General features: G+C 50.5%; 1 protein-coding gene across 1 annotated transcript in view; it reads right to left on the bottom strand.

Moving 5' to 3' along the window:
- The window catches only part of Adgre1 (adhesion G protein-coupled receptor E1), a 40,135-nt gene that overhangs the window by 19,495 nt on the left and 5,422 nt on the right, over positions 1-15,218 (bottom strand). Inside the window, 12 exon segments of the mRNA XM_090329009.1 lie at positions 356-442; positions 1,487-1,575; positions 3,205-3,351; positions 4,385-4,429; positions 4,432-4,497; positions 4,604-4,759; positions 5,742-5,888; positions 7,727-7,780; positions 10,736-10,823; positions 12,838-12,896; positions 12,995-13,120; positions 13,345-13,485. Coding sequence (XP_090185135.1) covers positions 356-442; positions 1,487-1,575; positions 3,205-3,351; positions 4,385-4,429; positions 4,432-4,497; positions 4,604-4,759; positions 5,742-5,888; positions 7,727-7,780; positions 10,736-10,823; positions 12,838-12,896; positions 12,995-13,120; positions 13,345-13,485 — 1,205 coding nt within the window.

The raw sequence follows: 15,218 nt of genomic DNA on the forward strand, positions 1-15,218 counted from the left end.
GCCTGCTGAATCCTGGACAGGGATCAGCCTATTTACACTTCCCATGAAGCCAGGATGGCAGGTGGGCACCATCCAGCCCAGCTATGTATCCAGAAAGAGTCTCCTGAGTCAGCCTGCTGCCCAGGCTGGCCTCAAAGCAAAATCCTCCTTACTTCAGCCTCCAAGTAGCTGGGGCTACAGGTGTGAGCCACTGCACCTGGCTTTGATCATTTTCATAGATCTTACAACTGCAGTATGTTACATGCAAACTCACCAGCCAGTCATTATCTGATGAAAACTCTCTGCTCCCCCCCCCCCAAAGCGACACTAAGACATCGCCAGCTTGATCACATGACAACAGAGGCTCTGTGGTTACCTTTAGAGACAACATGCTGGTCTTGTTCACCTCACAGGCCTCATCCAGAATGTCGAAGGTGGCGTTCACAAGTGCACAAAAGGAGACCTGAACTCCAGAAGGAAAAAAACACCTGTGAACTCTCCTCATCTGTCCCCCAGCCCTAGTCTGAGTTCCTGAATCTCTAAAGTCTCAGGGAACAAATACTCACCAGATCAACTGAGGTTTTTGGTTAAATTTCTCTCTCTCTCTCTCTCTCTCCCTCCCACCTCTTTTTGGTTGTACTGGGATTTGAGCTCACCTCTTACCACAGAGCCACACCCACACTGTATGAGCCCCGCCCCTACCACTTAGCCACACCCCCATAGCATGAGCCCCGCCCCCAACTGCTTGAGCCACGCCTCCACAGCTTGAGCCACGCCCCTACTACCCGAACCATGTCTTTTTTCCTTAAACACTCTGCAGCCCTAGACCAACATTTTTCACTAGAGAAGATGGGAAGTTATGGGAGGGCAGAGATGGAGGTCGTTTGGCTAACCAATATTAAGAGAATAATTTCATAGCTGGTCCCAAGGGCTCATGTCTGTCATCTTGGTGGAGGCAAATGGTCTGAGCCCAACCCAGGCAAAGAAGTTCTGAAAAGTCCATCTTGACAGAAGAAGCCAGGCGATGGCAGGAAGCATAAGTCAGAGGACCTCCCTGCCTGGGTTGCCCTTGAGCCCTCCAGATCTCAGCTTCCTGTGTAGCTAGGATGATAAAGTATGAGCTACTGAGGCCCAGCTGGGAGCATGTTCTCCGGAAGAAAGATTGTAACTTTCATGTCCCCTTCTCTGCCCACTCTCTGGGATGTAGCTGCAATGTCATGTGCTGGAGCTGCCATCTTGGGCCACAAAGCGAGACTTGCGTGGATGAGAAGCAACAGGATCTGGTTGAGACCATTACTTTCACTCATCTGTAATTGTCGTCTGTGAAGACCGAAGAAAGCAGCGTCCTGAGTGGTGCTGTGGCTCAAAACTCTAGAGCACTAGTCTTGAGGGAAAACACTGGGACAGCAGTACCCAGGCACTGAGTTCAATCCCCATGACCAACAAAGAAAAAAAAAAGCGTGTCTACAGAAAACGTCAAGAACTAAGAATCCTCCAGAATACTTACATTTGGGGGCTTTGCAGCTGTCCTGGCGTGACACCGCTGGACCTGCTCATTGTCAGAAATCATGTCCTCTCTACACTTAAGGGGAATTCCTAAGGAGAAAGCAAGAGTAGTCACGCCAGTCTCCACCCTCAGCAAGACAAGAGTACAGGGAAGCTGGGCCAGACACCCCCGTGGCTCACGTCTGTAGTGCTAGCTACTCAGGAGGCTGAGATCTGAATATTGTGGTTCAAAGCCAGCTCCAGTTCACCGCCAAAAAAAAAAAAAAAGCCAGAGGTGGAGCTATGGCTCAAGTGGTAGAGTACTAGCCTTGAGTGAAAAAGCCGAATGCATGAGGCCATGACTTCAAGCCCTAATATTGTTACCAAAAGGAAAAGACAAGGCAAAATGGAGTTTGTCACCCTACTGCTTAGATGCGGCAGTACAACCACAGCACAGCAGGGTGAAGCAACAGGTTTTCAAGATGTCACTTAGATGCACATACGCAGACCTGGGTGGGTGGAGGTGGGGGTATTTTGTAAAGGACGGAGGATAATAAATATGAATTCCCAAGTCATTTCTTCCTGAGGAGACAGAAGGGTGAGGTGGGGGCTTGAACTCTGGGCCTGAACCTGAATTTCTTTGCTCAAGGTTAGTGCTCTACCACTTGAGCCACAGTGCCACTACCAGCTTTTTCTGAGTAGTTTGTCGGAGATAAGAGCTTCACAGGCTTTCTGGCCTGGGCTGGCTTCCAACCATGATCCTCAGATCTCAGCCTACTGAGTAGCCAGGATTACAGGTATATACGTGGTACGGAGGAATCGAAGGCAGGGCTTCCTGCATGCTAGGGGAACACTCTATGCTCTCAGCCGATTCTTCTTCTTGAAGAAGCAAAAAGTCTCTAAATGTTTTCACCTGGCACCCAAGGCCCTGGAAAAAAATAATCTTAATTTTGCCCACATTATTGGATCCATCTGTGGCTGCTGGCCTCAGGACCTTTGCACATGCTATCGCTAGAAAAAGCATGGTCTCTCACTCTTTATCTGAATAATTTCCACCCTTCTTCTTTCAAGCTTCAACCTAAAAACCAGTTTCTTGGGCCAAGAGTTTTGCCTAGTGGCGGAGTGCTCGCCTAGCATGCATAAAGACCCGGGTTCAATTCCTCACTTACCACATACATAGAGCTCTAGCTCTAGCCTTGAGAAAGTTCAAGGACAATACTCAGGCCCTAAGTTCAAGGCCCAGGACTGGCAAAAAAAGAAAGAAAGAAACAAAGAAACAGTTTCTCCAAGCACATTTCTCAGCCAATTCTTCAGGTCAGAGTTGCTGTGTGTTATAACCGCTGCTTCTGCAGTGGTGATGGTTAGTGAGTAGGTTGTGCTCCGTGGATCCGTCCATACAAGGCCACCATGGGCCTGTCATATTCAGGATTGGAGGACAGATAGCTGGGCGGGGGGGGGGGGGCTATTAAGTTACTTCATACTTGATATATAGACGGCGGAATAAGCAGAGGGAAGGAAGGAAGGAAGGAGAGAGGAAGGGAAGGGGAAAGAAGGGGGAAGGAAGGAAAGGAAGATAGCGAAGGAAGAGAGAGGAGAGGAGGAAAGGAGGGAAAAGTGAGGGAGGGAGGGAGAAGAGGAGGGTCAGCCAGGGAAGAGAAGGGAGAGGAGGGGAGGGGCCGGGCAGGGGAGCCCAGTCCTGGGGTAGATGGGAAGTTTTAAGCCCCACACACAGAACCTTACTTTTGCAGCTGAAGTTGCCTGGGGCCAGGGACCCTCCTGGATGGGCCCGGAAGCCGGCCTGGCAGCTGCAGCGGTAGGAGCCCAGGGTGTTGGCACAGACAGAATTCGGGCCACACAAGGCAGGGTCCTGTGAGCATTCGTCCACGTCTGCAAAGAATTCCCAAAGAAAAAATGCCCAGAGAGTCTGAGAGGCGAGGCAGAGTCTCCCCGGCCCGGCCGGGGTACACACTGGTGGGCTGCGGCTGGAGGAAGGGTCCCCCTTTCTGCCTTTCTGCGGGCTTCCCAGACCCTGGCTCGAGGTGAATTCTACCCCATGTATGGAAGTCCCCAGATGATCAGGGTGCAAAAGATGACTACAGGAAACCAAGACGAACCACAGAGGCCACCAGGGTCTGGCGCTGGTGGCTGCTTATGAGGCTGAGATCTGAGGCCGGCAGTTCAAAGCCAGCCCTGGCATAAAAGTCCAGGAGACTTATCCCCAACTAACCACCGAAAAAAAAAAAGCAGAAATGGAGCTGTGGCTCAAGTGTAGACCCCCAACCTTGAGCAAGCAGCACAGGTACGCCGTTCAGGCCCTGGGTTCAAGCCCCAGGACTAGACCAAAAAAGAAAAAAATAAAATAAAATAAATAAAATGGCTCCAAGCCTTCCCACTGGTGTCTCGTGGCATGGGCTGGTCTCTCAGCTCTACCACAGGTGGCTCCCCGACTTGTGTCACCAAATGACAGTGGTCCCAGCTCCCTCTCCCACTACCCGTGAGACAGTCAAAACTGCCTGCCCCGTGTCAGCTTCCCTTGGAGGAGTCAACCACTCTGAAGACAAGGCCCTCGTGACTCTCAAGGATGTAGTCCCTGAGTTCAAGCCCCGCTCTCTCCCCTCCTCGCCGTGCACCCTGGGAAAAGTCACTTCCCCTCTCTGAGCTCCGGTTGACCTTGCATTGAGGCCCCAGCTTCCTTGCTCAACTAGGTGGGGACTGAGCTGAGCTTTGTTGAGGAAGTGACTAGTACAGGATGAGTTGGGGGACATAGCTGGGTGACAGGGCACCTCCCGTGTGTGTGTGTGTGTGTGTGTGTGTGTGTGTGTGTGTGTGTGTGTGTGTGTGTGTGTGTGTATGCAAGGCCCTGAGCCCTATGCTTGGAGCCATCAAAACTCAGAAACAAGTGACAAGCACCATGCTGTACCTTCCCAAGCAGAGCCACTGGCAATAAAGCCAGCCTGGCAATTCTGTGGCTGCTCATGGCGTTGGCACAATGCGCATGCTTGGGGAAGACCCTGCTGGCCAGGCACACAGTGTCTGGGAAGAGAAGAAGGGAGCGAGCTGAAGAGGGTGTCTCTGCTGACGTGTCTTCCAGGGCCACCTGTCCCCCGGGATCCCATATGAGAGAGCCCTGAAGCATTACCTGCACAGGCAAATGTGCCTGGATTCCCTGGTGTCCAGCCGTTTCCGGTGGGAGACGAGAAGCCGGGATCACAGCTGCAGCGGTATCTCCCCACAAGGTTGGTACACACAGCGTGAGGGCCGCAGTGAGCTGGGTTTTCCACGCACTCATTGATGTCTGCACAGACGGGCAGTCGGAGCGGGGGTGGAGGGGGAAGAGGGGGGCTCCCACATGCCATCCCAGGCTGGAATCTGAGGATCATGGCTCAAAGCCAGCCCAAGCAGGAAATTCCATCAGAGTCTTAGCTCCAATTAACCACCAAAAAGCTGGGGGTGGAGGGGTGGTTCAAGGTGTAGAGCACCAGCCTTCAGTAAAATAAAAAATCCCAGGGACAGTGCCTGGGCCCTGAGTTCAAGCTCCAAAACTGGCATGCATGAACACACACACACACACACACACACACACACACACACACACACACGCCTGGTGGCAGGTGGGATTTCCAGAGATGGTTAAAACAGCCTTCCCCAGCCATGCGCTCCCCACTCATTGTGATTTCCCATCCTGCAAGCAAGGGGTGGCCTGGGTATGTCTCCCCTTGAATGCCAGCAGGCTTGAAACCATGGTAGAAGTGAGGTGAGGAAATTACCACCACCCACATAGTGACCAGGAATTAGAAAAAGGAAGTGGAGGGAAGAAAAGATTGCATGTAGATGGTGGATGATGGATGAATGGATGATTGATGGGTGGATGGATGACAGAGGGTAAATGATGGATGACTGGATGGTGGGTGGATGAGTGGATAGATGGATAGTGGGTGGGTGGGTGGATGAGTGGATAGATGGATAGTGGGTGGGTGGGTGGATGAGTGGATAGATGGATAGTGGGTGGGTGGATGGATGAGTGGATGGATGATGGGTGGGTGGATGGGGGTTGGGTAAATGATGGATGGATGGATGGGTGGTGAGTGGGTAGATGGATGGATAGATGGATGGCTATCTGGAGGGGTGGGTGGATGGATGGTGGTGGGTGGGTAGATCAGTGGATAGATAGATGAAAATGAAGGAAAGGAGGAATGGGCAATCCCTCCATCCACTATCCAGCTGGCATCATCCAGCCCCCCGTCCAGTGCTGGAGAGCTGAGACGCGGCGAGCTCACCTTCGCACCCCACGGTGGGGCTGTTGAAATGGTACTGCCCGTTACTGGGCCGGAAGCCTCCTTTGCAAGTGCAGAAGTAACTGCCCACAGTGTTGGTGCACGTGGCGTAGGCCGGGCACGAGGTGGTTTTAAAACACTCGTTCACATCTAAGTGGCAGCAGAGGGTGCTCAGATTAGAGGGGTGGAAAGACAGAACCCGGGGAATAGCAGAAATGGCGGGGTAGGGGTGGGGAGACGATAGAAGAGAAATGGAAGTCTTATAACCCTGTGTCCTGGAACAAACTGATTTGGCCATAGGGTCTCCGGTAGGTAATGAAATCGCAGGTTCAGATCCGGGCTCCCTCACCAGAGCACGGGATCTGAAGATCATGGTTCAAATCCAGCCTTGGCAGCAAAGTCTGTGAGGCTCTTTTCTGCAAGTAGCCATCAAAAAGGCAGGAGTGGAGCACCAGATTTGAGACAAAATGCTAACTGAGACCATCAATCCATGAGTTCAAGTGCTAGTACCAGCACAAAAGGAAATTCTCTGGGGTGTCAGGGTGCTGGGGCATTTGGTCAAATGTGGGTGTATCTGTAGGGCTTCTTTAGATGAGATGGACATGGAAATGAGTAAACTGAGGAAGGAGAAAGCTGGCTTCAGCCTGGGCTGCCTCTGTCCTAGCAGTTGCAGGCCTGAGTAGGGATGGAGTACCAGCTCCTCCTGGATGTCACCACTGCCAGTCTTCATGCAGGAACAGCATTCTCTGCTCTCCCAGGCTCGAGTTCAAGAGCAATGTGGTCCAGGGCCTCCATCTTGCAGACTTGCCTGGAGGTCTTGGGATTTATCAAACTGTATAATCATTTTTTTTTTGCCAGTCCTGGGCTTGAGCTCAGGGCCTGAGCACTGTCCTTGGACTTTCTCAAGGCTAGAGCTCTACCACTTGAGCCTCAGCACCACTTCTGGCTTTTTTCTATGTATGTGGTACCGAGGAATCGAACCCGGGTCTTCATGCATGCTAGGCAAGCACTTTAACCACTAGGCCAAACTCCCGGCCCGGACTGTATAGTTTTATGGACTCATTTCTTCTTCTTCCTCCTCCTCTTTTCTTTCTCCTTCTCCCCCATCACGGGGGCTTGAACTGAAGACCGGGGAGACACTGTTCCTGGGCTTTTTCCACTCGGGGTTAGCATCCAACTTGCACTTCTACTTTCAGCTCCACTTCCCGTTTTCTGGTGGTTCATTGGAAATACGAGTCTCCTGGACTTTCCTGCCTGGCCTGGCTTTGAACTGTGATCCTCAGAGCTCAGTCTCCTGAGTACCTAAGGTGACAGGCGTGAGTATCTAGCTGAACTCAATCTTCATTATAGTGTGTGTGTGTTCATCTCCATAGAAACCTGACACATCTGAGTAACTGGTGACACCTCAGGAACTTCCTTATGCACTGTAGATCTGACCATGGAATAAAACATACAACACCCCTCCACCCCGCCGCAGAGCGAGAATGCAGAGGCACAGGAATTGGTGACCATTCCAAAAAGAGTCGAGTCCCTGAGAAGGGATTAAATAAGCAAGAAGCAAAAGAAGGTGAGGGGGGAAGTCTTGTGTATATGTAGGGCTGAAATGCTCCAGTCTTACGGTATCATCCGTGCAAAGGGCCTGGGACAGGTGGAGGAACAGCCAGGAGTCTGTGTGGCTGGAGCAGAGGGAGTGAGGGACAGAGAGGGGGAGGGGGGCAGGAGGGTCTAGAGCTAGAGGGAGGAGTTGGGCTCTGACCCTGAGGTAGGACAGAGCCCTGGAGGGCAGAGGGCAGAGGAGGGGGAACACAGCAATCAGAGGACACAAACCGAGCAGCATAACAGCAGGAATCAGAGGAATTATGTATTGGTTTTACTCCCCCCTCCCCACCCCAACACACACTAACTCCTGGAAAGTGGGCATTGTGGCTTAGCCTCCTGTCCCCTCTCCAGGATAAGCAGGCAGACTGTGCTGTCCCCAGCCAGTTTACCATTTGTCCGGGAAGATAATCCGGTCAGTACCCGGATCTGTGCGCTGCTGCACCCTGTGAAGAGAAGAAAGAAAAGCACCAGCTAAGCTGATGTGTGTGTGTGTGTGTGTGTGTGTGTGTGTGTACTCGCATGTGTGCATGTGCATGTGTGCATGCATGCACACATGTGTCCTGGTGTGTGACTCGAACTCAAGGTCTAGGAACTGTCCCTGACCTACTTTTGTTCAAAGTGCTCTACTCCTTGAGCCACAGCTCCACTTCCAGGCTTTTGCTGGTCCATCGAAGAGTCTCACAGACTTTCTTGCCCAGGCTGGTTTTGAACTGTGATCCTCAGATCTCAGCCTCCTGAGCAGATGGGAAGACAGGCATGAGCCACCAGCACCTGGCCTTACTGTCATTTTTTTTTTCCAGTCCTGGGCCTTGAGCTCAGGGCCTGAGCACTGTCCTTGGACTTTCTCAAGGCTAGAGCTCTACCACTTGAGCCTCAGCACCACTTCCGGCTTTTTTTCTATGTATGTGGCACTGAGGAATCGAACCTGGGTACATACAATCTGATTTACTCAGGAGGCTGAGATCCAGAGGATTGCAATTCAGGGCCAGCCCTGGCAGAAATTCTATGAGACACTCCAATTAGCCACCCAGAAAAGCCAGAAGTGGAGCTGTGGCTCAAGTGGTAGAGTGCTAGCCTTGATTATAAGCTCAGGGACAGCACCCAAGCCCGGAGCTAAAGCCTCAGGACCGGTACCAAAAGACAGAGAGAGAGGGGTGGGGGGAGAGAGAGGAGAGAGATTTATCTCTACTGGTTCTGAAGTCGCATCTGACCTCTTCGAGTGACTTTTCAGGACTGTACAATTGTCCTTTCACTTCTAATTGTAGTTTGATTGAACTCTTCCATTTTCTGCTTATCAGAGAAAAAGAAATGCTTATTTCTCCTTCCCTTCTGCGGGGCAATTTGCTGAGTTCCTTGATTGGAACCAGCCAGGTTTTGCTTCTCTGCACTGAGGGTGCGTCCTCTTCCTGGCCCGTGGCTCTGTGAGCTTCCTGCCTGGGTATATTCACCTACCCCTCTCTCTCTCTCCCAAGAATTGACAGATTTGGGGTGTGGCTCAAGTGCTGGGGGCATGTACAGCAAGAGGGAAGTCCTAAGTGCAAATCGCGGTACTGCCAACAAATAGAAAAAGAAACATGAAAAAAAAAGAACAAAACAGAAGTATCAGCGCTGAAGAATCAATAATAACACAAGGGTGCTACTGTTTGGGCCATGCCTTGCTTACAAAGGCAGCTCCAGCAGATTTTTAAAAAACATACATGTCAGAGGTGGAGAAACCTCCCCCTGGGGAATAAAGAGAAGCAATGAACGATAAATGGGCACTTAAGAAAAATCTCTTCTCAGTTCAGAGCTAGCATCCAGGCCTAGAGTTCAAGCCCCACAACTGACAAAAGAAAGAAAAAGAAAGAAAGGAAGAAAGGAAGGAAGGAAGGAAGCTCTTCGCAGGTAAAAATGGCAAAGAAACAAAAGAGAAAAATGCTCAGCACCCATGGTCATAAAGGAAATGCAAGTAAAAACAACCCTAAGATACCACCTTACCCCAACAAGAATGGCCAATATTCTGAACTCAGAAAATGACGGATGCTGGCGGGGTTGTGGAGAACAAGGAACCCCACTGCACTGCTGGTGGGAATGTAAACTAGAACAACCATTCTGGAAGGTAGTTTGGAGTCTCCTCAAAACTTCAAAATAGACCAGCCTACGACCCAGCCATACCACTCCTGGGCATCTACCCTGAGCATCCTAACCCAGGGTATGATAAGGACACCTGCTCAGCCATGTGCATCTCTGCACTATTCACAATCGCCAAGCCATGGAAACAACTCAGATGCCCTACTGCAGATGAATAGATACAGAAAATGTGATAGATATAGATATAGATATATATACACAATGGAACTCTACATAGCCAATAGATAAGATAAAATAATGGCACTTGCTGGGAAGTAGATGAATCTAGAACGAATCATGTTGAGTGAGATAAGCCAAGACCAAAGGAACAAAAGGTACCTGGTCTCCTTGATATGTGGATATTAGAGCCAAACAGTACAAGAGCGAGGACTCAAGATTCAGATACCCACAGTCACTGACCTGATCCTGGAGATATAAATAAAACTACATAGGCATAAAAATCTATGATGGGATATACACTCTATAGATATAGTTATGTAGAGATCAGTATGTAGCTTTGGCATCTAAATTCTCAGCTTAATTTTAATTACGTTCTTAAATGTACGTTTCTTTACCATTTGACCTCTTCCTCTAGTAAGCCTCTCTTCAGTTCCCTTGCCCATTTAGCTGTTGATTTGTTGGGTTGGGGGGGATATTAAGCGTTTGTCTGATACTAAATATCTTTTCCCAGGTGGTTGGCTGTCTTTCTACTTTAGTAGCTATGTCTTCACCCGTGCAGACACGTTTTATGTGTAGGAAGTTCCATTCATCAGTCTCTCTCCAGTCTGTTGTGACCCTGGGCCTCTGTTCAAGAAGTTTTTGCCTGTGCCTGTGAGCTTCAGTGTCTCTCCTACTCTGTCGTGTACACTCCCTCCATTTAAATGAGTTGTTGTGCCAGGGACAGATGGCTCACACCTATCATCCTTGCCACTCAGGGGGCTGAGATCTGAAGACCGAGGTTCAAAGCCAGCTAGCAGGAAAGTCCATCAGGCTCTAATCTCCAGTGGACCACCAGAAAATAAGCCGCAGTGCCACGGCTCAAAGTGGTAGAGCACTAGCCTAGAGTGAAAAAGCAATGCACAGTGCCCAAACCCGGAGTTTAAGCCCCAGGACCAGCAGTACATAAACACACACACACACACACACACACACACACACACACACACACACACACAGAATGGTAGCCTCTGGCTAGGAGCCTCCCTGCCTCCCTTTTGTCTCTGCAACCCGCCAACAGGCCCTAGCTCCAGCGACTGCCACCCTGTGCACCCCCCTTCAGCCACACTCACCCCAGAAGAGGAACAGAATGAAGCCCCACATCATAGCTGTGGCTGGAGGGGAATGGGGAGTCTCGTGGACATGCAAAGCTTTTCTTCTCTGGGAGGGAGAGGGCGGGGCCAGGGTTACACAACCACCCTGTGAGTGCAAACCCCGACTCCACTACATTCCCCTCCAGCCTGGCTGGGGTGCACTTCCCTCCCTTTTCTCTCCTCCTCCTCCTCCTCCTCCTCCTCCTCCCCATCCATGCAGCCCCAGGACCGGGGCCAGTCAGCGAAATCCAATTCTGTCATCCCATCAACCTTGTAAAGTGGGGTTCCCCTCTTCCTCCCCTTCTCCACACACACAGAAAAAGAAACAAAGGGGGTGGAGGGACCTTAGCCAAGCGCCCAGGGCTCACGCCTGTCATTCCAGCTACTCAGGAGGCTGAGATCTGAGGATGGCGGTTCAAAGCCAGGAAAGTCCGTGAGACTGTGATCTGCAATGAACTACCAGAAAACCATAGCGGTGCTGTGGCTCGAGTGGTGGAGTGCTAGCCTTGAGCTGAAGAGCTCAGCCACCAAGCTCAAGCTCCATGACCGAAAGACAAAGAAGAAGAAAAGGAGAAGGAGGAGTCCTAGGGTCCTAGGATCCAGTCCTGGGCTTGAGCTCAGGGCCTGGGCACTGTCCTTGGACTTTCTCAAGGCTGGAGCTCTACCACTTGAGCCTCAGCACCACTTCCGGCTTTTTTCTATGTATGTGGTACCGAGGAATCGAACCCAGGTCTTCATGCATGCTAGGCAGGCACGCTACCACTAGGCCACACTCCCGGCCCCAGGGGGAGGAGGTTCTTAAGCACCCCAGTATAGTCACGCAGGCATGGCTAAGAACTTGGGATGCTAATGCCTAAGGTTGCCCACGGTGGGGTGGGGGGGAGGGGGGCTGCACTCCAACACCCTTGTAAACCTCTCGGTGACCAAATGCAGGCCCCCAGGTGCCACCCTTGAAGGCCACGTGATTCCTCTTTGCTCAGGTAATGGTGGAACAATACAAGATCTGGTCACAATGATACCCAGATTGTCCAGAGACGGGGTGACCAGGACTCCCCAGGGTCAGCCCCGGAGCCTGGCCCACTGGTTCCTAGCTGGGCTGTGGAAATGTTCTAAAGAATCAAGATGTAGCCAGGCACAGAGGTGCACGCCTGTAATCCCAGCTACTCAGGAGGCTGAGATCTGAGGATCGTGACCTGGACAAAGCCAGGCCCCCACAGGAAGTATGAGACTCAGGCTGGGAGTTGGGCCTAGTGGTAGAGTGCTTGCCTAGCATGCACAAAGACCCGGGTTCGATTCCCCGGTACCACATACACAGAAAAAAAGCTAGCAGTGGTGCTGAGGCTCAAGTGTAGAGCTCTAGCCTTGAGAAAACCCAAGGACAGTGCTCAGGACCTGAGCTCAAGCCCAGGAGTGGCAAAAATAAAAACAAAAACTGCTAGGAAGTACGAGACTCTTATCTCCACTTAGCCACCAAAAAGCAGAAATGGAGCTGTGGCTCAACTAGCTGAGTGATAACCTTGAGCAAAATAGCTCAGCGATAACGACTGACACACTCACTTGTGTGTGTGTACACACACACACACACACACACACACACGTCTTCTGCCAAGCTATCCTTTTTTTTTTCTTCTGTTAGTCGTGGGGCTTAAACTCTGGGCCTGGGCGCTGTCCCTGAGCTCTTCAGCTCAAGGCTAGTGCTCTGCTTCTTGAGCCACAGCACCACTTCCACTTTTCTGGTAGATAATTGGAGATAAGAGTCTCATGGACTTTCCTGCCTAGGCTGGCTTTGAACAGCAATCCTCAGCTCTCAGCCTCCTGAGTAACTAGGATTACAGGTGTGAGCCACCATGCCCGGCTCTGTCAAGCTATGCTTGGGCTATTAAGCATTTCACCTATTTTCCTTGTTTAGTTTTCTTTTTGATGGCTGTATAGTACTTTCCTGTACGTGTGGGATACAGGGCCATAACTCAGCATGCATTGAGGTACTGGATGAGGCAGATACACACAGATACACACGCTCATCTCATTGTGAAATGCTGAGCGCATTTGACATTAGAAAACCAAACCACCCTCTCTCTTACTTCCTCGAAAAAAGTAAAGGTAAAAAGTGCACAGCTGCTGTTTGCTACTTGCACTCGACCTGTTCGGAAACACAAGCTGGAACCCCTTCTCCAGGAGCATCACTCTGCCACGCACCCCACGCTGTGCTTGCCCACGATGCAGGCAGTACTTGCCCACCCGGAATCTGCTCTTTTCTCCCTGTGCCAACTTCTGCAAAGATGGTGATGCGAGCCCCAAGCCCGCTCCCCGAATGCTTTTGTAACCAGCCCTCCAGGAACCGCTGCTGCTGCTGCCCTCGGCCACCTCCGGGTGACCCCAAAAGCAAATTGTGAGGAGGATGTAGAACCACAGACATGGGAAGAAAATAATCACTCAGCAACTTTGCTCCCCAATAATGAGGATCCCCCACACACCCCCTGGCACGGAAGAGCCTGCCGTATTTCCAGCAAGAGCTGTTGTGCCAGGATGGCTGTCACCACACACCACAGGCGGGGTCGCTTTATGGAATGGAAAGGTTCTGTGCCCACTGGCACTCAGCTCTGGGCTGGCAGGCGGTGGCTTCTCCCCAGGCTCCCGTGTGCTCATGTCCTGTGCGTGTGTCCCAAAGCCTTCTAACTGATCCATCAGCACACAGACAAGCCACCAATGGTCTAACAGCATGAGGCTTCCTGCAGACATGAGTGGATGCACATCAGACAGCCACGTCTACGCTCCAGCTCCCAATCAGCAATGAAAAGCCAAAGAGCCAGCATGGTGGCTCACGGCTAGAATCCCAGCCATTCAGGAGGCTGAGAGCTGAGGATCACAGTTCAAAGCCAGCCCAGGCAGGTAAGGCTATGAGATTCTTATCTCCACTGAACCACTAGAAAACCAGAAGTGGTGCACTCACCTACGGTGAAAAGAGCTCAGAGATGGCGCCCCAGCTCTGAGCTCCAGCCCTGGTGTACACACACACACACACACACACACACACACACACACACACACACACACACACAAGCTGCAGATTCTGAAGTCCCAAAACTGTGACCAGAACCTGCTATGGATTGGAGATGCCAACCCTGGGGTAGAATCCAACCTGTGGGGGAGCCAGTGTGGAGGCAGAGGCAGAAATGTGGGCTTGGTAGGGGAAATCTTGGGGTCCCCCAGGCTTCTGTGATTTTTTTCGCCCCCTCCCCTCAGTAGATCAATTTGTTCTCACAGTAAACTAAGGAAGAAAAAAACAAACACTCGTGCTTGTGGCAGAGAGCAAACAATGTATCCTAAAGTGTCAAGGAAAATCATGCTTCTGTGTACCAGTCCTGGGGCTTGAACTCAGGACCTGAGCACTGTCCCTGAGCTGCTTTTGCTCAAGGCTGGCACTCTTGGGCCACAGCACCACTTCTGGTTTTTTGAGCAGTTTTTTGGAGAGAAGAGTCTCACAGATTTGGCTTCCCTGGGCTAGGTTCCAGTCTGGATCCTCAGACCTGAGCCTCCTGAGTGGCCGAGATTCCAGGTGTGAACGGCTGTACCTGAGTGAACGTTTTGTCATTGTCGTCTGAGGATGGGAGATGGAAGGGACAACCCTGTCTTTTTGACACCACAGCTGTCATGGTCACTGTAATTCAGAAAGCAGAAGTTTTCAAAGGCTGCTTACTATTTTTCCATCTTGATAACAGGCTAAGAGCAGCAAGGGTCAGAGTCCTAAGATTAAGGAAAGTCTCTAAAACCAGGCTACAGAATTATAAAGAACCTGGCAAGAATCTATGTTGACCCCTCTTTATGATTTCTCGTCAGTATAAAGACCCTGCCCTGATTTTCAAAACTCTTTTCCTGAAAAATTATACCAGACATCTGAGGCTAAATCCAAATCAAACACTCAACACAAATTATATATTTATATATTATATATTTATATTATATATTTTATATATTACATTTATATATTATATTTATATTATATATTATATTTATACATTATATATTTAAATTTATATATTATATATTTATATATAATATATTTTTATATATTATATATTTATATTTATATATGTAAGAGTATATATATTCGTTCGAGGGTTTGTTTGTTTTGTTTTGTTTAACTCAGTGCCTCTGGCTTAACCTTCTTGCTCACGGCTGGTGTTCTACCACTTGAGCCACACCCCTCACCCTGCTTTTTGCTGCTTAATCGGAGAGAAGACTCCCCCAGACTTTGCTACCCCTGGCTATCTTGAATGCCTATCACCCCATCTCAGCCTCCTGAGTAGCTGCAGAAGCCACCACTCCCAGCCACGTGCCAAAACCGGAACCTCAATCTCAAAACCTGAGATGTTCACTGCCACACACCACAGAGACGCCCCCACTGCACCCTGAAACCACATCCCCCAGCATCTCATATCCACCAGGATACACGAGCTCCATC

This window comes from Megascapheus bottae, chromosome 1 (assembly GCF_031878675.1).
Source record: "Megascapheus bottae isolate mThoBot1 chromosome 1, mThoBot2.hap1, whole genome shotgun sequence".
Lineage (NCBI taxonomy): Eukaryota > Metazoa > Chordata > Mammalia > Rodentia > Geomyidae > Megascapheus > Megascapheus bottae.